Below are 25651 nucleotides of genomic sequence, written 5' to 3'. Positions count from 1 at the left end.
CGGGCACACTCACAGGTAGTTGGCCAGGTTGTGCTCCTGCAGGGTGTGGGTTTCGAAGCCGTGCGGCACCGTGTCGAAGTAGTCGTTGCCTATCCCACAGATGAAGCACTTGGTCTAGAAGACGAAGGGAAGACGGAAATGTCAGCGTTCAGAAGGCAGAACCAAGGCCACCGCTCACCACGCAGCCGCTGCGCAGACCCGATAACCTGCTGCCCCAACTCCTCGCCCTCTGCCTCGCCAGGCCCCAGGTCTCTCCATGCCGAGGCCTGAGGCTGCTGGCGTCCGACTGGCTCCTGGGCCCTCAGGGGCACTTCTTAGCAAAAACCTCATCACCTCTGACTGGAAAATGCTGCTGGCCACGCCCTGCCCTGGTCCTGTTCACCCCCTGCATTTTAGACCACAGTTACCTGGTAAAGTCTCAGTCCATCGCCTCACTGCCCCTTTCTTATCTCCCCCTGCAAACCCCTCTTCAGCAGCTGGCCTCCCGCAGCCCTCACAGCCCCAGTCCCAGCCCCAGGATGTACTAATTCACCTGAACTACTTATGCTTCCAAGAAAAAAATCTGCACTTCAAATTCCCTAAGACCCGAATCCTGGTGTGTACAACCTGGGTAGTGACCGTCCCACGGAATCTCACGTGGGCGGTGCCCCTGGAGACGTGTGTGTGTGTGTGTGTGTGTGTGTGTGTGTACAGCGGGAAGGAGGCTGCCAGATGCCCTGCTCTCTCTCAAATCTCCAGGCCTCAGCGTGGGACCCCTTCTTTTAGGACCTCCCCTGAACATCGAAGGGGAAGTCAGCCAGGCACTCAGGGCTGCATCCTTAAGGGTCCCCGGGAACCCACCCTTCTGAATGGTCTCCCGTCCCTTGAGGGGTGACGTGCCCAGGGCCCCCCAGGTCCAGCCCAGCACACGGCTCAGGCGCGTGCCTGCCCTTTCCCCCTGCTCACACACGCGGGACTCCGTGGCGAAGGCAGTGAGGGAGGGGCGCACCCATCATGCACCTGGCAGAAACGGGACACTGACCTCCATGTCCTCCTTGACCTGCTCCTGCTGGTCTCTCAGTTCCCCAAACGCATCGATGATTAAACCTGGTGTTAAGTAAAGACACGGTTTAGTCTTCATCCACCCGAGAATCATCATCAATTTCGCAAACCCCGGCTGGCCCTCCCTGGGGAGGGAGCGTGTGCAGCCACACTGGACACTGCTTAGCAGTGGGGACCCCCGAGCGCACCCCAGTGCTCCCCAGGGCTGGGCCTCCTCCCTGTGGGGCAGACGCGTGCGCAGTGACGGGGCCGACACCAACCAGACTCTGTCACAGCAACTTCATGCCGAAAACAGCGGCTTCATGAAGCCCAGAAAATGGCCTAATGCGCTGTCCACTCGTGTCTGGAAACCCAGCGTGGCCACGTTCGCTGGGAGGAATGAGCTGCCAATCATTCCCATCCCCCCCATGTTCCCTAAAAGTAAACTTCCCCAGTTGCTTCCCTCCTGGGGTGCTGGTGCGCCCTTTCTCCCACGTGTCCTATGGCTCTGCCCTCGAATTGAACGCGTTATGGTGACACTCAGTGACGACATGGAGAACGGGCGTGAGTCTGTGAGGCCTGTCCATGCTCGTCATGAGAAAAGCATCCCTTTATGCTGAGCACTCAGACATAATAGCACATGTAGCCACACTTCCCTCCGGCCAGGACACCGGCGCGAGCGGCAAAGATCCGGAGTGTTTTCTGGGGGAGAAACCACACCCCGAGGTGCCGTGGGGCCAGGTGGGCCTGGCTGGTCCTGAGGCTCGGGTCCTGCTCAGGCTCTGACACCTCAGTGGAGCCGGGCGTGACTTAGACGAGTTAGGGCTCCTTCCTTCCAGTGTGAACAGCACCACCCTCCCACAGCCTCGCCAAGTGCCTCATTTAAAAAATATTTTAAAAGATTGTTAAGTATTTGAGGGCTCAGAGACTGATAGTTTGATGGAACCCGAGGCTGAGGACACCCCTAGGGGCTGTAGCGCTCGCAGCAGGGCTGGTGGCAGGGCCAGGCGAGACTCCTTCCCTCGTGTCCATGGCCCACCTTCCCCTGGACCCGACGCACCCAGGCTCTGGGCGGAAAAGCCCGCTGGCTCCCCTGAAAACACTAGCCCGCTCAGCGGCTGCGGACACTGGGGGCTCAGGTTCCAGCTCGCCTGGGACCCGGGAGGAGGGTCACCTTGTATTATCGCCAAGAGGATGACAATCACGAAGAAGAAGAAGGTGATGTCGAAGATGATCCGATAGATCTCATACTCATCGCCCGCCGGGTCCTCGATCTCATCGCCGATGCCGCCTCCAGCTCGCACACCCACGTACATGTGGAACATGTAGCACTGCGGAGAGAGGGCCCCTGCTGAGGACACGCCCCAAGGACACACCTCCAAGGACACGCCCCCCGAGGACACCGGGTCTCACCCCCAGAGCCTCACTTCTCTCTCTAATCAAAGCCCTAATCCCGGGGACCTGAGTGCGGCTCTCGCTCCCTGTCCCCGTTTCAGAACCTGTAACGTGATGCAAACACCCACCTCCCAGCCAGCCGCCTGCACACACAGGCTCAGCCGGTTCCTGCACCACCCACCGCAGCAGTCGCTGCTGGGGGCTTTAGGAAAGAACTTGGATATGTTTTTCTCCAAATCTGTCTTCACATGACAGGGAATGGGTCACGTCACCATTGCAGCTGCACCTCCTTACTTAACGACTAACAGCGGCCGCCTGCCGCCTGCCGCCTGCCCAGCTTCATCTCCTCTGCTCCGTTTGCAGCGCCCCCATGGGCGGAGGGCTCACTGGACAATTTCCTGGCCCTTCCCAGCACTCTTCCAGGTCCAGTTCTGGCTCCCAGGTCCACACCCACACCCCTGGGGGGCCCGGGATGCCTCGCCTGCCAGGCCCTGCTCCAGGGACACGTCTGTGTAAGACCGTCCTCCTGACCATGACTTTTGGGTTACATTTTGGCTTCCCATGTGGGTTTCCTCTACAGGGAAGAGAACGTGTGGATGGGCTGCATGAGCTCTAATGAGCAGGACGGCGGTGCTGGATGTGCACCCGCTCCTGCTCTGCACCGTTACAGAGGAGCTGCACGCACTAGTTAGACTGAGGCGCAGACGCATCTTCGTCCACACGAGACCACACAGCATGAACTTACCGTCAGCATGTCGTCACATTTCATATCTGGCGTGTCTCCGTCTTCACTTTTATTGTAGAATTTTCGGAAGAAATTGAATGCCACCACCGTGTACAGGTAGACGACAACGGCTAATAAGCCCACGGTTAACACCAGCTGGAAAGCAACGTGACATTGAGCGGGTGTTAGGACACGAGACAGGGCGGCTGTGGGAGGGATGTCTGTGTGGGGTTTGGCATGAGCTGGACTCACTGACCAGATGGCTTTCTTTTCTTTTTTAAATATATATTTTCATTGATTTCAGAGAGGAAGGGAGAGAGAGAAACATCCATGATGAGAGAGAATCATCGATCGGCTGCCTCCTACATGCCCCACAATGGCGATCGAGCCAGCAACCCAGGCATGTTCCCTGACCAGGAATCGAACTGTGACCTCACAGTTCCTGGTTCATAAGTGGACGCTCAACCACTGAGCCACACCAGCCAGGCGACCAGAGGCCTTTCCCACCACCCAGGGGGAACTGTTTTCATATTCTCTTTATTTTATGAAGGTGTTGGATATTTTATGTAAAACTTGATTCCTTAGTTAGTAAGTGCATCCTAGAGCTGGAATATAAATCAACTGTTTTAACTTCATATCCAAATTGATAATAATAAGCTGCTTAAAATCTTCATTTTTCTATCATCTAAATATCTGACAGTAGGTACTACATTGTTTTTCCCTTTTATAATGTCTTTAAGTAATATACATTCCAATTAAAACTATCTCGTTAAGACTGATTATAAATCAAATATATGTATTTTTTATTAATCCTCATCTGATTAATGATTTTTTCATTGATTTTTAGAGAGAGTGGAAGGGAGGGAGACAGAGAAAGAGAGAGAGAGAGAAACTTCGATGTGAGAGAGACACATCGATTGGTTGCCTCCCACACAGCCCCGACCAAGGTCAGGGATGGAGCCTGCAACCAAGGTACATGCCCTTGACCAGAATTGAACCCGGGACCCTTCAGTTTCCATATCCTAAAACTAAATAGAAATTCGCATTGCTTCAAACATCTGGAAATACACACTATTAATGATATATAATATAAATATTTATAAATATATATCCTGTTTTGCTAACATAAAGCAATGGTCAAAGTGAAAGACACTTTAGTAGCTGATACCGACACTGTTTTGAAGTCCAACTTTTCCCCTGTGAAATGCCACAGTTGAAAAGATCTTCTAAAACCCTCTCACCTGCTTGCCATTGTGCGTTACTGACGACAAGATGGTCCTCAGCGTCTTGAACCCCATCGCGATGTCGAGAAGATGAGCAGCAAAGAAGAAGTTGTTGTAGTGGCCCAGCACGGACATGGTCATGTACCAGGCCAGGTACAGGAAGGACTGCGGACGGGAAGGGACACAGAGCGTCAGAGAACAGAGCCGGTGACTACAGTCCCAGTGCTGGTTCCACTCTAGTGCAGCCACTCCGTTTACTTCGCCTTCTTAGATTACAAGTTTAGAGAATTCTAATTACATCATCAGGGAGTGGCCTCCACCATTAGGGAGAAATTAGCTGCAAGACGCCTCACGAACAGGTGACAGTTCCAAGACCCACAGCCAGGGTTTGGGGCCTCAGGAGAGTCTCTAAGTGACTGGCATCTGGGCTCGGGGCCGAGTGAGGTGGGGGGAGAGGCAGGAGAACTTGGGGGTGTCACCAGTCGTTGGGAGAGTGGAACTCGTGTTCACTACGGAAGTCAGTGCTAAAATTAAAGGGAGACTTTAAGAGGAAATGAGCGGCCCACGGGAGAAGCCGCAGCCGGAGCACAAGGCCGGTGCACTGCTGGGTGTAGGGTGAGAGGCTGGTGAGAGGTCTGGGATGCTGGCTGACATCCGACATCGAACGTGCCTGGTTCACCGTTCAGCCAAGTCTCAGGCTTCTCTCCAGCGATTCCCACAGCCAGCAAATGGGACGACAACTGATAGGGACAATTATTTAATCTGAAAACTTCAAGAACAAAAAATGTGACACCGTTGAGCAAGCCAGGATGGAGAAATAGGATCAGCTGCTGACAGCAGGTAGCTTTTGGTAATAAGAGATTTTTTTCACTGTCTGTGGGCACCTAACTGGTCCTTATGTTTATTTCTGAGGCTCTGAGGCTCTTTGATAAGCGAAGTATCAACACAATAATTATTTAATTTCGGAGTAACTAACATTTATCATAATTAGTATTTAAATTCTTTTTATGTATTTAGAACTTTCTTTTTAACATCTACGAAACATTGAAGTATGTCCCGCCCAACTGAAACCTAAATGAAACTACACAAACTTCGCATCTCAGTTTTTTCTTGTGTAAAGATATGTTTGTTTTCATCTCAGCTACTGGAAGAAAGGGAATGAGAGACAGGCGATTGATCACGTATCCCCTGGGTCTTGCCCAGCTGTGCTCTGCATTCAGTGAATTGATTTAGAAGGTTGGTAACATCTGCAGCCGGCAGCCTCAGAAACCGGAGGCCTGCGCTCTGCCGTAACTTACATTGTCAGTGAAAACGACTCCGAGTTTCCACATCTGATACTTCACGTCGATGGAGTTCAGTCTGGAAAGACAAAGAATGTGCTGATGTGCCCATTAAGCAGATGCCAGGGATGAGCCTGGCACTGCCCGGGACATTAGTTTTATCCCAGATCCACACCCAGGAGGCTTGCAGCACCCAGAGCGCCATGAGAGCATGATTTGTTTCCCCCAGAGCAACCTACAACAGAGTCAGGGTAACGTCGGGATGTCTGAATTTCCCGTTTGTCTCTCATCGATGTTTCCCTTCCCCTCTCTCTAAAAATCAATAAAAATATATTTAAAAAAATAAAAGGGTTACATAGTCCTCATTTCCAAAACTTAAGAAAATAAACATTTTTCCAAACAAGAAGTATCAGAAAACATAGTCATATATTGTACTTTTGCATATGTTTTACTTTGGCTGAAGGAAAGAAAAGGCAAGTTAAATTAAGAGCATTTGTTGTTGTTGTTTTATGTACATAATGAAAAAGGCACCTTCAGCCCGGCCAGCATGGCTCAGTGATTGAACATCGACCTTGAACCAGGAGGTCACGGTTCAATTCCTGGGCAGGGCACTTGCCCAGGTTGCAGGCTCCATCCCCAGTAGCGGCGGGGGGGCGTGCAGAGGCAGCCAATCCATGATTCTCTCTCATCACTGATGTTTCTCTCTCTCTCCCCCTCTCCTTTCCTCTCTGAAATCAATAAAATACATTTCTAAAAGAAAATGAAAAAGGCACCTTCAAAAATTAATAGAAAAAATCCAATCATTTGTAGCTCAAAATAGCCCGAGGTATAAAGTAGACTGTGTACACTCTGCTCTCTGGCTCTCGGTCCCTCTGACCCGGGGGAAGGAGACCAAGGCTCCTGCAAGGTCAAATGCTATCACTGTTTCTCCTTCCAGCTGGTGCAGAGCAGCGACACTCACACCGCCGCCAGGGAGCTGTCTTTCTTGGGTTTCTTTTTCTCCCGGGCGTCGCTGAAGTCCAGGGCGGCTTTGTCCATACCAAGCAACTCGCTGATTCTGTCCCGGCCATAGAACTCGCCGTATTTATCCATAACCTAGGAGACAGCAAGAAAAGAACCTCAACCATTAGGTTCGCTCAGCTCTGCGTGTGCATAAAACATCTAATTATTTTTATAGTTACTACATATTTATGTTATTTTGAAGTTCACTTTAAAGTCTAGCTTATGGCTGTGGACCCTGAGCAAGACAATATCTACTAAGAAGGGCTCTCAGTGACTTAACTAAACTCAAATTTTAAAAAACGGCCTCGCAGCCTCTCACGCAAACTGCAAAACTGCACCGTCAGGGAGAAGCCTGCACCGAGCTGCCTGCCTCTGCGCTGAGCTGCTGCTGGCACTGCCACCTGAGCAGCCCTCCCCGCTCCTGACGGAGCTCTGTGCTGGGTCCCTAGCTGAGCTCTGTCTCAGCTGCTTCCTACCACCCTCCATGCTGTTGGCATCAGAAGAATAAAACTTCATGAAAGTAAGACCTTGAAAGATGCTATAAAGAAAATAAAATGCGGTTCTCTGTTGCGGGCCAACACCTTTACCTCTTTGGGGGAAAGGGAGACTGTGCCTGATCTGTCGGCGCCCTAACTGCAAAGGGCCTTGGCTGGTGTGGGTACCAGAGCGAGCGAGCTAGGGAATCCCACCAGCTGTGGGTATTGCGGGTGAGCCCACCCAGTCACTTGTCAGGGCGCGGGGGATGGAGCAGCACTCCCTCATTCTGTAGCCCCAGAGGGTGGGTCCCTTGCCCCAAGTGCTGAATTCACATTCGACTCAACTGCTCTTTGCCATGAGAATAACAGGCAGAGAACGTACCCCCGGATCTCTTTCTACACAGGAGCCACATGAGTTCAAGTCTGAATTGCACTTTGGGGGGAAAAACACTGAATTTATTCCTTCTAAGAAGTATTACCTTTCTTTTGACAAACTTGTCCCAGTAGTTGTTGGGAAATGACCTAAGAAATAGAAAAGCATAGAAAAAAAAAGAGTATTATTTTAAAGTATGATAAATCACAACATACTGCTTGCAATATAGAAAATATTTAAAATAATATGCAAACATATTTTCCATTCATGAAAATTATAATGAATTTGTTTCCCATCTTATCCTATAATTTTTCTGCATTGTGGGCACATCAAATACTACTTTAAGTGTCAATATATAAATACTGTACATGCACATAATGGAGAACATGAGCATATCTGTTAGCCAGCTGATGGCTGTGTTTTCTCATCTATTTACAGATTGCGTTGTCAAGTGTCTTTAAAGGATCTCAAAACCTGTCCCTGCTTTTCCTCCGGAGGGAAAGCAGTCTCCTTTGCACCAGTTATCCTCAAGGAGACGTCGACCGGGGACCCTGCGTGACCTGGCACGGGGCCAGGGCGGGACGAACTGGGAGGGGGGGCGGAATGTGACTTAGCACCTCGAGTGCTAAACGGAACACGGCATTCGGAGCCAACGTCTACTGTGCTATACACAAGCAAAGCACCCCCATGTGAAAATCAAGAACCTATGGAAATGACTTTTTAAAAGTAAGCAAAACGAATCACTAAACTAATAAAAAGGAGGCACTTCCCTCGAGAACTGCAAACGACTGAAAATACAGACACTGTCAATGGCGGGAAACTGCTGGGGCAGGCTGACACCTGCACAGCAGCCTGCAGCTCCTGGCCTACACGGCTGAACAACGCGTGTGCAGAAGAGCATGTTTGCTGCCTTCTGTTTGGCACATCCTGATGCTCAGCTAGTGGTCCACAGGCTGCCTGGCGGCACCGACGGAAAGTTTACATTAAAAACGTGAAATGCAGTATCTCTGTCTCTAATGCTACCACTCCTACCGTAATGAATGGCTCTGCTCCTCTGTGCTTCTGGTGAGATAACCCTGCACACAGGCCCCAGCCCCTGCACCCTCCCCCGAACTCTGAGTGATGGAGGCAAAGCCCACGGGGCTGGGGACCGACTCGAAGCCCCTCTGAGGAAGGAACGAGAACACAGATGCAGGAACTGATGGCCTCCACCAGGGGCTGAGGGCGCGGAGCCTTTGATTTTCTTGGCTGAATAAACACCCATTAATCACTCTGCTGACTTCTGATCGAACGCAGGAAACTCTGGCAAAGGACTTCACGTGAGGAAATCTGTGAGCGCCTCAGGCCTCGCATGCTCTCTACTCACTGTGTGTTGATTACGAGTCGATCCCACTGGCCTTTAATATCGTCTTCCGAAGGCTGCTCTGTAATGTAAAGCCCGTCAAATTCCAATTTCCGAGCTACTTCCTTTTCGCGCTTAAAAATAACCAGCGGGACCTACATTGGAAGAAGAAACGTATTAAATTAGTTCAGAGGTACTGGCATCTCCTGTGGCCGCTGTCATCACAATCCAGCTCTAGGAGAGAAGCATTTCCCTGTTACTCCCAGGAAAGTACGAATGGAATGAAAGTGAATCAGCTATACTTAGGAACAAGCATCGCAAGGTCTTGGAGAAACAAGAGAGAGAATAGATATTATATGTACACGTGTGTTTTTAAACACAGACGTTCATAAGTAACTAAGTCATTTTTTAAATAATAAAGAGAGAAAGGTTACACAAAACTGTTTTTATTTGGCGTATTATAGATGCACATATATGGTAGCAGCAGACACGAGGGCAATAAAGTATAACATTTACTAAGCTTCCAGAATGCATGCTTTTAAAAATGCAATTTAATTTGAGAAATCTCTTTAATAATCCCTTGCTCAGTATGACCACATTATTGTGAAATAATTTTAATTTCAACATCAGGAAAATTCTTTGTCTGTTTTCAAGATGTCTTCTGAAAGAACATACTGAAGCCCCTTTCCTATGGACAGACTTTACGCAGGGAAGACGCGGACATTCCAGAAGTGTCCTAGAACACCTCCATGGACCGGGAGGCAGTGGGGAGGAGTCTCAAGGAGACGGATGCTGGCCTTCGCCTTGGCCCTGGGTCTGAGAGGAGGGGCCTTGCTAGGCAGGATGCAGAGGTCCCCAGGAAATGGGCAGCCCTGTGCACTCAGGCTCCCTCCTGGGTGCGTTCACCTGATGACACTGCTCCCTGCAGGCGTCCTGGGAGCCGCATCACCTCCCGGGGGAAGTGAGACAAACTGGGAAACCTTTGTGCCCAGGAGGGAGCACAGAGCTCCTGAGGTCAGAAGAGTCACCATGACTGCGAGGCTCCAAGGGGCACCTATCACCCTCACACGCTTCCGGGAGCACTGCTAGGGGAGACAGTGCCTGGGCCCCTCCTGCAGGGTCGTTACAGGTGACACTGGCCACTGTGTGTGTGAAAGGAAGCTCCAGTCAGACCACCCAGGCCAGCCCGCCCCAGGGCAGCCTGCAGCCGCGCCTGGTCAGTGTGGAGTCCGGTGGCCGGGCCCCTGGGCCCAGTCAGGACAACCGGCCGTCGCCAGCGTTGCAGAGAGAGGCTGTGCCTGCTCCATGTGTCTGCCCCGTCCATGTTCCCCTCGGCAGCCCCTGCTCCCTCCCACTGTCCACAGGTGTGGCTTTCTGGAACATTCCGAATAAGTTCCGTGCATGTCATTTCCACCCCAGAACCCGCTTCCCAAGCGCGGCCACAGTGCCCGCGGGGCTTACTTTCAGGCAGTAGTAGCCGATGATGCAGAAGAAGGAGATGACGGTGTGCAGCACGGCCAGGATGCGCAGTGTGGGCTCCATGTAGCCGCTGCTCTCCTCCAGCACATAGTGCACCGCCAGGACGCCAGGCGCGTCGTCACCGCCGTCGTCAGGGCTGCTGACTCTGGCGCTTTCGCTTGCGCTGCGAGGGGGGAGCTCCTTGCCTTCAACCACAGAAGAAGTGGAGACCTGATTCAAACCAGTTAGAGCGCAGTCAGTTCTCTCCCTCTAGGTATCGGCGCCAACGAGAAACAAGGAACCCGGCCCTCTCCGCAATGGCTGGGCGTGAGGGCCCTGCACAGGGAAAGGGTGCTCTCTCCGCCCTCCGCGTGGTCCACGGGGGATGTTCTCAGATGCTTCTGGGACAGCAGATCACTATCACGCTTGTGCCAACCCTTCTAAAGCAAGAGTTACCAGGACCCAGGCGTGGGGGGACCAAGATGGCTCAGCTGCCTCTCCAGGATCAGAGGAACCACACGTCACAGCTGAGCCACGAGTGAGCTGTGCACAGGGCGGGGAGCGTGCGGCCCGCCTCTGCGGAATCGAACCTCACTGAGCTGCAGGAAGGACTGCCCTGCCTCACAGTCAGGGACGTGCTCAGGGTGGGTCTGTGACATCTGTACATCACTCAGGCTGCCGGTAGCATCACACCGGTTATGAAGACCAAGAAGTACGTACCTTATAGAAGAGCAAGATGAAGTTGATTGCAAAGGCGACAAATAAGGCCAACATTCTCATGTTGTAAAAGTTGCGAGCAAAATAGTTCTGAAGGTGAAAAAAAGGAAAAGGTCACTGAATCAAGAGACTTGAAATGTGCAGACCATTAAATAAAGCGTTCATTCATTTACCCAAACGCCTTCCTGAGCACCTAGTGCGTATCCAGCATCATTCTTGAGACCGTGGGCATCACTGAGTTAGAAATCTGGGCCCCATGGAGGAGGCTCTCCCACAGGCAGAACGTCACCTCGGGGATGCGCACTGCGGTGAGGAAAACCCAGCCGGCTCGGGCTGAGGGAACGGGGTGCGTGAGCAGAGGCCTGAATGCCACCGGGGAACAGGTCAAGAGAACAAGTGGGGACCAAATGTGTGTCAGAGGAGCACACAGGGGCAGCCCCGAGGTCAGCGCAGTGGGGGTGCCTCTGAGGACAGAGAAGAGGAAGCCTGTGGGGGAGGGAGTGTGGAGGGGCTGGGGTCCCGGTGAGCTAGAGGGAGTGGCAGGCCCCTGATGAGGTCTGTGTGGGATCTGTGATCTCCGGGGCCTCGAGGGGGGATGTGCACAAGAACTGAATAACTGCCGTGGCATCATTTCCCTCGTCTGTGAAGTGCAGATAAACCAGAACCTTCCTCATAAGGGTTCGCTGTGAGGATCAGATGCGATAATAGAGGAGAGTTCAGGAGTCCTGTTGTCACAGTTGGAATCATTTTGTTCTCGGGGGATCTGAAGAGGGCTTGATGCCCTCGGACTCTGATTTGGAAAGATTATCCCAGCGTCCGCGTGGAAAATAGAGGAGGGACTGGGGGACACGCAGGAGTGTGGGGAGAGGTCCCACTGCCATGGAGGCTGCGCCGGGGTGCGTGGAGATGGGGACGCGGGGCAGACTCCACGCATCCAGAAGACAGAGCTGAGAAGAGTTACTGCTGGGCTGCACTGAGGTGGAAGAGAGAACTCAGAGATGGTAACTGCTGGGTTTGGGTCTTAGCACCTAACGAAACAGCTGGTGCCATTTTCTGAGCTGGACAGAACCGGACAGAGTGGGTGTGAGGAAAAGGCTCTGGGAGATCAGCACTTGCTTTAATATTAAGTGGGAGGCGTCTGCACGGTGCCCGTGTAGATGTGCCAGGGGCCACTCAGAGCTTTCTAGAACATGTTTATGCTCAGAGTCCTCTGCACTAAACAACACAGGGGAGGCAGACACTGCTGAGAAAACCTAGTTAAAACTTACTATCACACACATACATGCCTGCAGTACATACATGTCCCATACGTGCACCTAAGCAGTGAGAACACTTAATCACGGGGACGGTCACTTCCCTTGCAGGTGGTCCGCAGTGAGCCCGCTGCACGCCCAGACCCGTCCTAGACTGTGGGGAGACACTGGGTGTGGCAGCCACCACATCCAAGGCCTCACGCTTGTGACGTGTGCAGAGGTCCCGGGTCCGTCCTCACGGAGCCAACCAAACGCACCAGCAGGTGGACTTGGTTCCTTGGTTGCCGCCCACGGGAGCCCACAGACACTCGTGGAGCCTCAGTTCTTATTGTGTCTGGCCCAGCCTCGCTGGTCTCACCATGTCTCACGGCAACGTACACCCTGAAGGGCTCACTGGACTTCTGGGACCCCGGCCTCCTGTGGAGAATCCCGTGAAGGTCAAATGTCAAGGGCATGTCACGGGCTGGAGTGTCTCTGTATCTGTACAGAGCACCGCCCCTTCCCGCTGGGCAATGAGACATCGCACCGGGCAGGGAGTAACAGTGAAAACGCCCAGCCTGTCTAACTTCTAAATTAGGATTTTAACAGTCAACCTGGAACAGTGACTGAGCGTTAGGACTCAATGTCAGAGACATGCACTTGGTGGTTCACATACAGAAAGGATGTCAGGATATTAATTTTTACATGATAATGAAGTTAGCAGCACTAAAATTGGATGCCTAAAACCCCTCTAGCTGCAGCATACCAACCCTCCATGGCAGTGTATTTATGCAGACGGACTCATATCCAAAACCCACGGATACACAACCCACCTAACCTCACCCACAAGAGGTATAGCTAACATTTTAAAGATATGTTTTGACCATGGCAGTGTATTTATGCAGACGGACTCATACCCACGGATACATAACCCACCTAACCTCACCCGCAGGAGGTATAGCTAACATTTTTAAACGATGTTTTGATTGATTTCAGAGAGAGGAAGGGAGAGAGAGAGGGAAACATCACTGATGAGAGAGAACCATCGATCCGCTTCCTCCTGCACACCCCCCACGGGGGATGGAGCCCGCACTGTTTCCAGGACGGAATCCCATGTGCAGTTACACCAGAGCTGGGCCCTTGGCTCTGGAAGGCGTCCCAAGGAGCCATGAGGCATCCCTGCTGTGGGACACGGCGATGGGACCGGAGGGCGAGGCTGGCCTGGCCCCGGGCGGGCGGTGCCCACACTGATGCCCCAGCACGAGGTCCTGGCGCTGAGCCTGTCCCCATTCTGTACCCTGGAGAGAGAGCACAAGCCAACAAGGAAACCACACGTACTCGGCTTTCTCGGGTTCCGATCTGTTTTCTTCTTTTTCTTCCTTTTCTTCCTCTTTTGTCTCCTGTTCCTTGAAGTGAAGGGAAAGAAAAGCAGGTCACACACCACCTTGGGATGAGTTTAGAGAGCCCTGTGCCCAGGCGCCAAATGGCGACCTCTAAGTGACCCCGACTCGGTGGAAGTGACCTCTAAGTGACCCCGACTATGCCAACGAAGTCCCACTGCTCAGATCTGCTCCAACCACTGCCGCCTCATTCACGCCACCCGTGACCCTGCCGCCCACCAGCACGGACGCTTTTCTAGTTCTGTCAGGAGCCTTCCCTCTGACAGCCAGTGGCAGACACGTGGCGAGCCGGGTCAGTACCTGTGGACAGACCCGTTCACTGCCTAACGCCTGCGTGAGTGCTCGGTTCACACCTGCTCGTTAAGATAATTCAGTAACTGGTAACGGACCTCCAGAGGCAGCTCTGCTGACCAAAGGCCACGCTCTCTGGAAACACAGGCTTGTGCTGGGCCCTGGAGCGCCAGCCTGGGCGCCCACTGACTCACAAGGTGCCCTTGGGCCCGAGCTGCCGCGACGGTGCCCCGGTACCTGCACTTTCTCTGGCGCCTCGGGAACGGGGTCAGGGTTGCTCATGAGGTCGCTGAGGCCAGCGTTCGGGTTGTGAGGGATGAGTCTGTACTGCCCCCCTTCCCGCTTCAGGTCCAGGCCGAAGATGTCAGAGAGCAGGTCGCTCTCCTCCGTCAGCTCCTTCAGGTCGGTGAGGTCCTCCGAGGGCAGGGCGGCCTCCAGCGGCTTCCGCTCGCCCTCCTCCCCGTCGTCCCGCACCTCGTCCTGCGTGGGGTCCGGCATGTCGGCCAGGAGCTCCGCCACCCGGATCTTCTTCGCGCCCTCCACCAGGCTGCCCCCCAGGAGCAGGCTGCCCACGATGCGGGAGAAGCCGCGCAGCACGCTGGCCACCACGTGCAGCAGGCTCGCCAGCGCCTCCCAGTAGGAGGAGAAGAGCGCCGTGACCATGTCCCTCACCGTCATCTTCTTCACCTTCTTCATCTGCTTCTTCAGGCTCTTCAGGCTGAGCAGGCGCAGGAGCGTCAGCAGGTTGTGCCTGAGCGCCAGCAGGGCCGAGCGGACGGTCAGCAGGGAGAAGAAGCCCGTCCGCGGGCTCTGCTCCTCCGGCTTCTCCTTCTCACTCTCCTCCTTGCTGGCTGACCGCTCGCTCAGGTCCGACTCGGAGATCTGGGCCGCCAGCTGCATCTCGAAGATGGTGTCCTCGCAGAAGTTCACGAACAGCTCCATCTTCTCCTTCTCGCCGCCCTCGTTGACCACGTCGAAGATGAACTGGCGCTTGGACTCCTTGACCTGCGGCTTCTCCCACTGCGTGCGGCTGGACTCGCTGATCTCGAAGTACACGCGCTCGATGCGCTTGGCGCTGCCCATGATCTCGATGCGGCCCAGGAAGGGCTGGAAGTAGCGCAGCACGCTCTCCGCCAGCTCCAGGAAGGTCTGCAGCCGCGAGTCGTTGGGCATGTGCTCCGAGAGGTTGGTCAGCAGCACGGCCACGTTGAAGCTGATGTCCTTGGCCGGCTCGTGGAAGCGCTTCACGAACTCCTCGTAGTCCAGGGTCTCGTTCTCGTCCGTCTCCGCACAGGACAGCAGGAACTCGGTCTCCGACGGCGTGTAGTGCTTGTGGCTCTCCATCGCTTTGTGGAAGTCCCTCTTGGAGATGACGCCCTTGCCGTCGGGGTCGTATTCCTTAAACGTGTCGGAAGAGGTCAGGTCCTTTAGTTTTAAGAACATGTCGAAGAATTTGAGGATCATCTCCACGTTGTTGGACGATTCCACAAGCATGTCGACCATCTGCTTGCCGATGGTCCCGTTCACGACGTTACCTGCAGGCAGACAGCGGCACTGATTCACGGTGAGCACCGTCTGCAGAGAGAGCAGCACAGGCCTCCCAGCCCCGCGTCAGGCACGGCCCTGGGCCTCCTCCAGTGTGTGAGGCCCAGGAGCCAGCCAGTCACTGTAATTACACAAACACGCGCAACACCATGCAGACTGATAACCATGGAGGAGTATTGAACAGAAGCCGGCCTTTCCCCCTCCAATTGGTCATGTTTTAGGATAAAGAAAATGGGCAGGAACTGAAATCCAGCCTCATATTAACAGTAAAAATGAGCCTTCGCAAAGCCCTTTAGGGTTGAAAAATCACTCCTCGTAGACAGTGTCTCTTTCTCAAACACGAAGCTGAGAAAAGTTTATAAAGCCCCCAATAAACCCGGGCACCTGTCCTATCTGGGGGTGGGAGCTGAATATTGGCCCTTAAAGCAGAAGAACCAAGGCGATCTGGACGTGCACAATGTAAACCTCTAAGTACAAACGAACACGAAGCCGAGGCTACCTTCCAACATGGACAGCAGCATGACCACCATGTCCTTCTGCAGGTCCATCAGCTCTTTCAGGAGCTCGATTTGACTGGAATCCTGGAAAGAGCAACATGTGGCATTGGACACCGTCGCAGCAAATGCAGCAGGAACCTGGGTGCTCCCCCAGAGGCGCTGCTCCACCCAGGGCGAGTGCTCCCCCGGAGGCGCTGCTCCGCCCACAGCGATACCTCCCAGCATCTCAGGACCAAGGAAAAGCCAACAATCTATGTTTATTGGCTTATCCTTAGAGCTACTTTCTCTCTTTGACTTTCATGAAGTTGATTTTCCTGCTAGTGGGTGAGTTCCTCTATGGAGGACGGCTGCTTGTATGGACCCCATGTGCACACCTCTCCCTTCCACGGGGCCTGGCGGATTTCAAATCCGTGTCCCCTCATCGGCAGGGAGGAGGGAGCTACGGTGAGTGTCATGGAGACGTGCGTCCCCGAAGGGTTGCAAATGCTCAACACTGGGGACTAAACTCTTTTATTTCTCCTATAGTCAAGTGTTCAGTATCTTTTGCTCTCAAATTTGAATGATAGCTCTCATCTATTCTCAGCTTGCATAAAATTAAATTTTTTTTAATCCTCACCCTAGGACATATTCTCACTGATTCAAGAGAAAGAGAGCTCTCATCTATTCTCAGCTTGCATAAAATTATTAAATTTTTTTTAATCCTCACCCTAGGACATGTTCTCACTGATTCAAGAGAAAGAGGGAAGGGAGAGAAACATTGATGTGAGAGAGAAATAGTGATTAGTTGCCCCCGACCAGGGATAGAACGAGCAACCTGGGTATGTGCCTTGGTGCATGGAACAATGCTCCAACCCACTGAGCAACACTGGCCAGGGTGCATACAGTTCTTTCATTTAAGAAAATGTGTTTAAACGTGGAGTACAAGACGAATAAAGAAGTAAGCGAAGAAAGGTGATGTGAAATAAGGGAGAGCATGCTTTGTATGTGAGTGACTGCTGTCCCCGCTGGCATCTAGGAGGGCGGGAGGCGGTGCCTTTACCTGGGACAGCTTCATCTGCATGTGGGCAAACACGTGGAGGAAGCCCACGACCGCGTCCCAGAGCCGGCTGTGGGCCAGACTTTGCTGGTTCCCAGTGCACGGACCCTACAGGGAAACAGACCAACGGCATCATTGCTGATAACGTCACTGCCAACAATAGGGGCAAAATTAACATCTCTTATCACCAACACGTAGTCTGAAAAGAAAGACCCCAAAATGTAAACTGTGCAGTGATGATAAGGGTGCCCTCAGGAGACAGGCACTCACTCACCTGTCCTACCACACCTGTCCCTCGCCACATCCGGGCATGTGGCTGTTATTTTACATAACCTGCCCCCCAAGATTATGCTCAGTCCAAGGAAGCAAACTACCACCCCTCTCTCCTGTTTGCCCTCAGCACGGGGCACTGTGCCCAGCTGCTCCCTGACGCAGAGGTACTGCTAACCCCGCCCTGGAGAAGGGAGGAAGGAAAGAGGACGGACTGGCCTCCAGGAAACAGCAGTGTGGCTGGTTGGAAAAAAAACCCCAGAATTTTATAAAATCTTTTCAAAATTTGCAGGTTAAGACAAATTTAGCCTAAAGAGAACATAAAACAAATCAATATTTAAGAAAGGTGTATTTCTCATAGTATTTGGAGTTTTACCTATATCATACAATGTTATATTATAAAATTACACACACACACTAACATGAAGCTGTTAAGACCAGTCTCTTCTTTTTTATAAAGTCTCCATGACACTTTTTCCTTGCTTTCCTGGAATATGGCCAAATGGTTCAATGCCCTCCTCCCCCTCCCTTAATGCTGGCTGCGAGCTTAGTTTATACACCAGGCCCTGGAGACCTCAGTCAACACCGTGGGCCACCCCCCGAGGAGTTAAAGACCCCTCAGTCCGCCAAAGGGTAAAGCAGGTCGTTCCGTGAAGATCCCCTCTCCACCGAAGCTTGTGGCCATCATCCCTGGCTAAGGATCTGCAGACGAGGTCGATCAGCCATGGGATGGTGACAGGAAAGGGCTTTTATTCTGTTGCCTTTGCCCATGGGATTCCAGGGTAACCGGTGGACTCCTGTTTTCTTTCTCTCTCCAAATAGCAGAAGTGGGTACATGTTTACCTGGATATACTCTGTGAGAGTGTTAAACACTTGTTTTGCTACTTGAATTGCTTTGGAGAAGTTCCGCTGCCCTTGCTCATCGATCACGTCTTTCCCCGAGTAGTACCAGTAGAAATCACTGATGGACTCCTGGAAGAGAGGCCAAGGGGGAGGCACAGTGTGAGGCCAAAGCTGGCCTGCTCAGCTCTGAAATCTGTAACAGGAAATCGTTCCACATAACAGATTGGGAAGTGAATAAAAATAATGTTAGGACAGCCGAAAGGATCAAACCTGAGGCTATTAAATTGAAGTAACTAGGTGGTCTGAAAGCCTTTCTTTCCCACTCCTGAGAATGTTCCAAATATCCTTCCCCTATTTATCCATCAGCTGTGAAGGGGAGCACAGCATGTCAGGGCTTTACAAAATGAAAGGAAAATTTCAATGCCACCAAAGCTAAAAGACGTGGGGAAGAATCCGCACTTGTAGAAAGGACATGACGAGGAAAGTGGAGCCAGGATCAGAGAGAGCCAAGGTGGCCGCTCACCCGGAGGCTCGGTCAAAGACGGATCAAAGGCGAATGTCTCACAAGTCCTGACAGGAGACCAAAGCCCCGTGAGACACGGCAGCCTCACACAGGAACACGCCGTGTTATCTCGGCCAAGCAGCCCCTCTAACTCGCCATGAGGCCGCGTACCTGCACCCGCAGCAGGTAGTCCACGGTGGAGATGATGATGTTCACGGTGGTGTTGTTGCCAGTCTGAGTCCTCAGGTAATTCTGAAAATCTGTACAAGACCAAACAATGTTATTACCTCTTGTTCCAAAGTGTAAAATGACTTGCTATCTGAATAACTCCACCAGCAAATGATGTCTCCAGCAAAATCCTTGTGGCCAGGAGCAGTTTTAATATGAAGTAGTTTATAGTGTCCATAAGAAGTGAGGGACCCCCCCCATAAACCCGCCTGGGGCTGCCCAGAACCTAACTAGTCCATTTCTGTCTCAGAGGGTGCTGACCGTTCCCGATCCCTCGCTCTGGAGCTCCGGGCCTGGGGCCGGGATAGGAGCACCACCGTCTAGGAGGCCGTGATTAGATTACTCACGGTCCTCTGCTCCTAGGACTGTGCTCAGTGACAGGGAAGAGAGGAGAGTCCCGCCCCGCTCCTGCCCTCCCAGACACACGGCCATAGGACGTTGTACCCATAAACAGGGCATGGAACACGGCACCCTAGGTGATGCTGTGGCACCGTCCCCGGGCACCAGGGGCACAGAGGAAACCAAGCCACAGAGCTCCCTACACAGATCTCTCCGGTGTGTCTTTCTCCACCGGCCACCTGTCTTCTCCACATCAGAACAGCTGAGTGGAATGTGAGATGGCTGCAAAGGGCTGCCAGGCAGTGACGCAGCACAGAAAGGGGGACACGGCCCGGTTCACGTGGCTGAGCTGGGGCTGAGCGCCCCCTGCAGGGCTGGCCCGTCATCACAACCGACAGGTCTCTGTCAGTACTGGCGGCAAGCACGCCTTCCTGGGCACAGCCTCCAGCCTCAAGCACCTGAGTTGTGTCCCTCGCAGAGCAGCTGCAGGAAGCGGAAGAGGTCGCAGGTGAACTCATCGTCCTGAAGAACCTTCTCGCCTGCAGGGAAGTCCAGTCGTTACCCCTCAGCAAGTGAGCATGTCCTGTCCCTCCTCCATCTCCCCGCATGTTGGGCCGGCACCGGGCAGCCCGCCTCTATCTGAAGCTCATGAGACCATGCGCTTGGCAGATAGAAGCCCATTTTCTTTGTCAGCCAAGAGCCTGTGAACCTTCACACCCAGGTTTCTCTCTGTTAAAAGGAGCAGCATGGGCTTGGCAACATTTTAGGAGCAACCTGAGGGTTTAAGCTTTTGTTCTCACCCTCTGATTTCTGATAGATGCGGACAGGAATGATTACTGCATCAATGACCAGTGTTACAGTTACCTCCGCTTACGCCGCACCATTGGGAGAAAGTGTGCTTGTGGGAAGGGTGACGGCAGAAAGCACTGTCATTCCACCTACATTTCAATTTAAATGTATCTTTATCACAAGCGACTTCGAAAGCAGAGGCACAAAGAAACAAACAAGAAACCTGTACCACACACTGCAGGCTAATTTTTAAGCAAAAAGTGAAGAAAACGTTCAATATATGAGCGTTCAACATATAGTTTAGGAATAAAAATGACAAAAAATGTTGTTTGGCAAGTGGATGAATGTATTTATATGTTTAAAAAATAATAACTCCTCAGACTGGGAGCACTTCCGGCTGAGAGAGCTGCGATGGTGCATGTGCACCTGGATGGCAGTGACGATGACAATGGTGGAGCAGATGGACTTACCAGTCTGCATCTGTGACTTTCAAAGTGACAGGCTCATAGAATGGGAGGGTTAGGAAGCAAAACCATTATGTTTTTAATATAAACATTAAAAAAAGTACATGACGTCACTGTACTGGTTTCCCGGTGAGACTGTAAGATCCGCTATTTGGCAACCAAACTACAATCACCAGGTGAGCAGCAAGCGCCGTGGCAAGTTCGCCCGCTAGAAGCACATGGTTTGAATCTCCTCACATGGCTGCTAAGCCCATTCCTTAGGGTTTATGTTCACGACGGGACAATGGAGAGAAAACAGATTGGGCCGAGAAACTAAACTCATCATCCATGACACTCAGCATCACCAGAAGGGCCTTTCAAATGAGACTCAGATAAAAATATTAACAGTTCCATGGATGATTGATTCTTGGGAGCCTGTTGAAATGTTTTCCCCCAGAAAATCAAATCCATAAGCCATGCACATACGTTCAATGTGCATGTATTCAAGTGCAGTGAGTAACCGTTGAGAGAGAGGACACAGAACAGTTGACACTGAGGTCAATGTCACGCTCCCCCTGTGGGCCTGACATGCTCAGTGCACCGCACCCTCGTCTACCCCAGGGTGCTAGCCATTGCTGGCCTGAGCAGTATTTCCTCTCAACTGTATACACACACCATAGCTTCACTTACACGAAGACACCTGCTCACAGCAGAATTGGGGTGGGGGGAGCCTCCATTCCCGCCAGGTGAACAGGTGAGCTGGCATGACATGGGTGCGACTGTGTGATGGACACATTTGCATCTGGTGGGAATGCTGCCGCCACCCATGCTGCAGGAGCAGGTGCCGCCAGAGGGGTGAGGCTTTCTGTCGGGGGGCACAGGAGATCAGGCCGCCTGGGACGGCCAGGAGAAAGTGCGCTGGACCATGAACTAAGGTTAGTCATCAGTGATGAAACAGGGCTGAAAAGGCTCCTACATCCTTGCAAGGTTGCCTGTGGTCACTACCAAGTGTGCCTACTGTGAGGAGCTCTCCTTTGCCAGTGGTTTTAAAGACAAGGGCTTGAATTTCTGACACTATGATAAAGGAGGGTTATTGAAATGTTGCTGCTGAGGGCGAGTGGTTCTCTCTGCCTTAGTCTTCTCATCTATAAAATGGGGATAAAGGGCTCAGCCCTCACTGGCTCTTCACAACCTGCATGACCATTTCTACAAATGTGGAGAGCTTAGTGTTAGTAGAGGTGGTGATAACACTAAATAAAGGCACAGCCTGCCCGGCTGGTGTTGCTCAGTGGTTGGGCGTCAACTTATGAACCAGGAGGTCCCGGTTCCATTCCCGGTCAGGGCACATGCCCAGGTTACAGGCTCAATTGCCAGTAAGGGGCGTGCAGGAGGCAGCTGATCAATGATTCTCTCTCACTGATGTTTCTATCTCTCTCCCTCCCTCCCCCTTCCTTTCTGAAGTCATAAAAATATATTTAAAAGAAACAAAAAATAAAGTGGGACAACGCCTCCTTGTAGGGTTGTGGGTGGGTAGCAAAAGGTTTATGTGCTTAAGTGACACCTTTTCCTCGGCTACATCCTCGGCCATTTCATCATCCCAGCAAGACAGCGAATGATCACAGGGAAGACTGAGCTCGGGCAGACGGTGGCCCAGAGCAGGAGCTGCAAGCCCGGGAGCGACATCACTCACAGTTTATACTTTTCAGGTTTCTCCGCGTTTGACTGCAGAGGAATGAGCCACTTTCCTTCTCTGATGAGGGGACATGCTTTTCTTAGCTTTTGTAAAATCTTAACAGAATGGCTGTGTCACACGCTTTTAAAATATGCCAGAAGTCAGAGTCCATTTAGCTGCTCTTGCTCTGGAAAGTCATGTCACCTCAACCCCTTCCTTATCCCCTTTGTATGTCTTTTAGAGATGATCTGAAATGTTAATAGCAACTTTGTTATATGAGTTTGAAGAGCAAATATTCCTATTATCCTAGAGTTCTTTCAATTTGGTCTGAAGAATAACCATTAGTTTTAACCTGTGATGCTCTGAAAGGAAGAGAGGAGCCCACGCCCACTCAGTGCGTGGAGGGAAGGGCAGAGGCTGTGGCCGCTGGTGTCCGGTGCCCCAGCTGCGCAGCCTTAAAGCCCCAGTGCATCCCCGACAGAGAGGCCCCGGGAGACCCTGCACCCCTACAGTCACCCGTGTTCACAACCGTCGCAAACACTGGGCCTCCCAGACTTTTTAAATGAAAGAAACAGAACATAACATCCCAAAACTTAAGTGCTTGTTGCTCCTTTGTGTCTAATATGCATATCCTCAGAGAATAAGGGGAAAAAAGAAAACATTGGTATATGCATTTTTTAAATAACAGGATGCGTAATAGTAGAAAGGAAATGATCTACTTGTTAAAACGGCCGATGGAAGGTCTATAAGAGGGAAGTGCACAGACTGCCACTGTCCAGGGAAAAGCTGCAGCAATTGGGGAGTCAGTAGCCACGGGTGGCTCATTGGATAGTTACCATGCTTGTGAGTGACGGCTGCAGAAGGGAGGACAGTGCGCACAGTAGTCGGAAGAAAAGGAAATGGGGGAAGAGAAAAGGTGAGGTTTTTGTCTTGCTGTTAGTAAGGAATGAATAGAAAAGGTGTCCATCAGTTGGGGCAATACTTGGCGTGTGTGTTGACAAGGCACAGACAAATCAGATCCAGCTCCTATTGAGAGATGGCAATTGTCACAGGAGCCTGCCGCTCCCGCCCAGCTGTTTCTGATTTGGGGTCACAGGTGTTGCATCCTCCCCTGGCTGACAACAGGCAGAAGACCCAGGAAATTAATCCTGGGTGGCCGCCATGCCCTCGTAGAGGCTATGAACTGGCTAACGATTCCTGACATTGTGTTTAGAGCATTAGTACCTTTAGGGGCAGCGTCAAGGAAAAATGAAAGAGTTCCAATTCCAAGACAGGGAAGTCAGACTTTGAACAGAGAATTCACTCATTTTCAGGCCCTTTATAGCTGGGAACTGCCCCAGACTCCGGGGGAGAGGCAGGCCCGAGACTGTGGCTCCGAGCTCCCCTCGGGCCCTCAGGCCAGGGGTAGGACTGTGACCCAAACTCCAAGGCATTTTCCTTCATATGGATTCTCAGAAAACCTAAGTAGGCTGCTGCTGGGGTTATCTTGAAGGTAGCTCACACAATTAAGTTATTGTACGACTGCTACTTGGTGATGGAACCTACACATTCAACTGCCAAGCACAAGAGAAAACCACATAGGAACGGCAGCGGCATTAAAATATGTCTAAATGACTGTCTTTTAAATCCAGCAAGAAATATGCACTAATTCTTTTTCCTACTGTGAGAACAAAAATATACAGAGATAGAGAGATTAGTTCATTCTAAATTATCTCAGAAAGGCCAGCAGTCTACCAATGGCAGGTGGGAGGAAATTTATTGTTTGCAGCAAGATTGGCTTAATAGAAAAACCAACATTCCAAAACTAATATATCAATAACTCCAAACCAGACCAAACACACAAAAACAGATAAACACACAGAGGCTTACCAACACTAAGTTAATTTAAAAATCAAACACAAAAGAATAAAAACAAATCAAAACAAAACATATTGAAGGTTTTTTCTTAATAAATATTAAAGTAAGTGTGCAACAATAGTTATTTCTGCTTCCACTGCACCATGTGCTCATTTTCCTAGTTTATATTTGGATCCATTTATAGAGAGGAAAAACTCTAAGACTATGTGAGTCGTTTTTGTGCACATGTAAATTGTGATCAGAGTTATCTAGACAAACATTACTCTTCAAGTTCCTTCATCAAAGAATGTGCGCTTGCAAAGATGCCTGGGTCCGTGAGATACAGGACGGCTGCCGGGAGGGGGCAACAGGCAGCGATGTCTGGGGGCCCTGACAGCCTGCTGGCGGAGGCATGTTCCTAATGTGTTCACCCATGCGCTTTCTCACTTTGTGGATAATTCTCTAATAGGGATCTTCTTCTACCGCCCAAGCAGGGGAAGGCCACCGACAGCCGGTAACAATACGGCTGGATTTGGGTGTGACCTGCATGAGTGGCCAATTAGGGGCTTTAAATGAGTTACATAAGCATTTTGTCCATTTAAAGAAAACCTGTGTCTCTCTGCATTGAAAAGGTAACTGATAGCTGATTCGTTTCAGGAAGGAAGGGGGAGCAGGCGACCTACTTTAAGGAATCCATACCTGATCCTTCTTTGTCACCCTGTAACCCATACCTGATCCTTCCTCGGTTACCATCCCCAGCCCTTCAGCTTTGTTCTGCCGCTCAAAGGCGTTCAGGTCGAGGACGCTGCAATGACAGGGAGAAACGCACTCAGAGGACTCGCAGGAGCAAATGTCTGGAAACCGCGTGTCTTGAAACGTGAACCGATGTCAACATACACTGCAAACGCGCCCCAGCTCAAGGCCCACCAGCCCCCTTCCTGGTGCCGGACGAGTCTCTCCCAGCGCCCACTCTGAACTGACCCCTGTGAAGTCCAATGTGAGCCATCGTGGCTCCACTGGGAGCACATTATAAAGCTGGCAGACATACTTAAATATAATTACAGTGACCGCGTTTTCCCACGTGGGATAGCTTATTACCCTCAGTGTGTGCCAGGGGCCTTGGTCAAATACTGTCTGATTTTAAATGCCGTAAAACTAGAAAGTAATTATCATAAATTAGTTAGTTGAGGACCATTTGTTTAGGAAAAATGAGAAATGGTCTATAAGCTCCCAAATAAAACTAAGTAGAATTTTCTTTTTTCTTTTAAAAATCATGCGCCACTCATATTAAAGGGTTGCAGAGGGCAGAGCAATTCCAGGCCCCTATCCCAGCACAGGGAGGATTGTTTTAACACATCATTAACATCGAGTAACTTAGTAATTAAGATATTATTAACACATCAAGATAGAAAATAAGACAGCAACTTCCGCCCCCCTTTAAAGTGTTTCATCATTAAATGTTCTTGTGTGTTAATTATTGCCCGTAATGTAAACACTTTGAAAAATACCACCTGAGTTAGAATGGAACCAGCAAGTGGGGGTGCCCCTGTCTGACTGCACAGGGGCTCACCTGCATGACTGTACGGGGGCTCCCCTGCATGACGCATAGGGGCTCCCCTGCATGACTGCACGGGGCTCACCTGCCTGACTGCACGGGGCTCACCTGCATGACAGCACGGGGCTCACCTGCATGACTGCACGGGGCTCCGCATGACGCA

At 51.4% G+C, this 25651-nt stretch overlaps 1 protein-coding gene across 1 annotated transcript in view; it reads right to left on the bottom strand.

Moving 5' to 3' along the window:
* The window catches only part of RYR2 (ryanodine receptor 2), a 185593-nt gene that overhangs the window by 2311 nt on the left and 157631 nt on the right, over positions 1 to 25651 (bottom strand). The window contains exons 84-103 of the mRNA XM_015562331.1: positions 24665 to 24738; positions 19652 to 19732; positions 18798 to 18886; positions 18125 to 18253; positions 17015 to 17119; positions 15978 to 16059; positions 14171 to 15468; positions 13491 to 13648; positions 12622 to 12680; positions 11014 to 11123; positions 10297 to 10524; positions 8860 to 8990; positions 7600 to 7642; positions 6604 to 6737; positions 5661 to 5721; positions 4381 to 4527; positions 3161 to 3295; positions 2195 to 2351; positions 1022 to 1086; positions 14 to 114 (exon numbers count right to left, since the gene is read on the bottom strand). Coding sequence (XP_015417817.1) covers positions 14 to 114; positions 1022 to 1086; positions 2195 to 2351; positions 3161 to 3295; positions 4381 to 4527; positions 5661 to 5721; positions 6604 to 6737; positions 7600 to 7642; positions 8860 to 8990; positions 10297 to 10524; positions 11014 to 11123; positions 12622 to 12680; positions 13491 to 13648; positions 14171 to 15468; positions 15978 to 16059; positions 17015 to 17119; positions 18125 to 18253; positions 18798 to 18886; positions 19652 to 19732; positions 24665 to 24738 — 3387 coding nt within the window. The remainder of the gene's footprint in view (positions 1 to 13; positions 115 to 1021; positions 1087 to 2194; positions 2352 to 3160; positions 3296 to 4380; positions 4528 to 5660; positions 5722 to 6603; positions 6738 to 7599; positions 7643 to 8859; positions 8991 to 10296; positions 10525 to 11013; positions 11124 to 12621; positions 12681 to 13490; positions 13649 to 14170; positions 15469 to 15977; positions 16060 to 17014; positions 17120 to 18124; positions 18254 to 18797; positions 18887 to 19651; positions 19733 to 24664; positions 24739 to 25651) is intronic.

This window comes from Myotis davidii, unplaced genomic scaffold (genome assembly GCF_000327345.1).
Source record: "Myotis davidii unplaced genomic scaffold, ASM32734v1 scaffold174, whole genome shotgun sequence".
In the NCBI taxonomy this organism is placed as follows: domain Eukaryota; kingdom Metazoa; phylum Chordata; class Mammalia; order Chiroptera; family Vespertilionidae; genus Myotis; species Myotis davidii.
The sequence above is the reverse complement of the archived record's forward strand: the minus strand, read 5'-3'. Positions and strand labels throughout refer to the sequence as shown.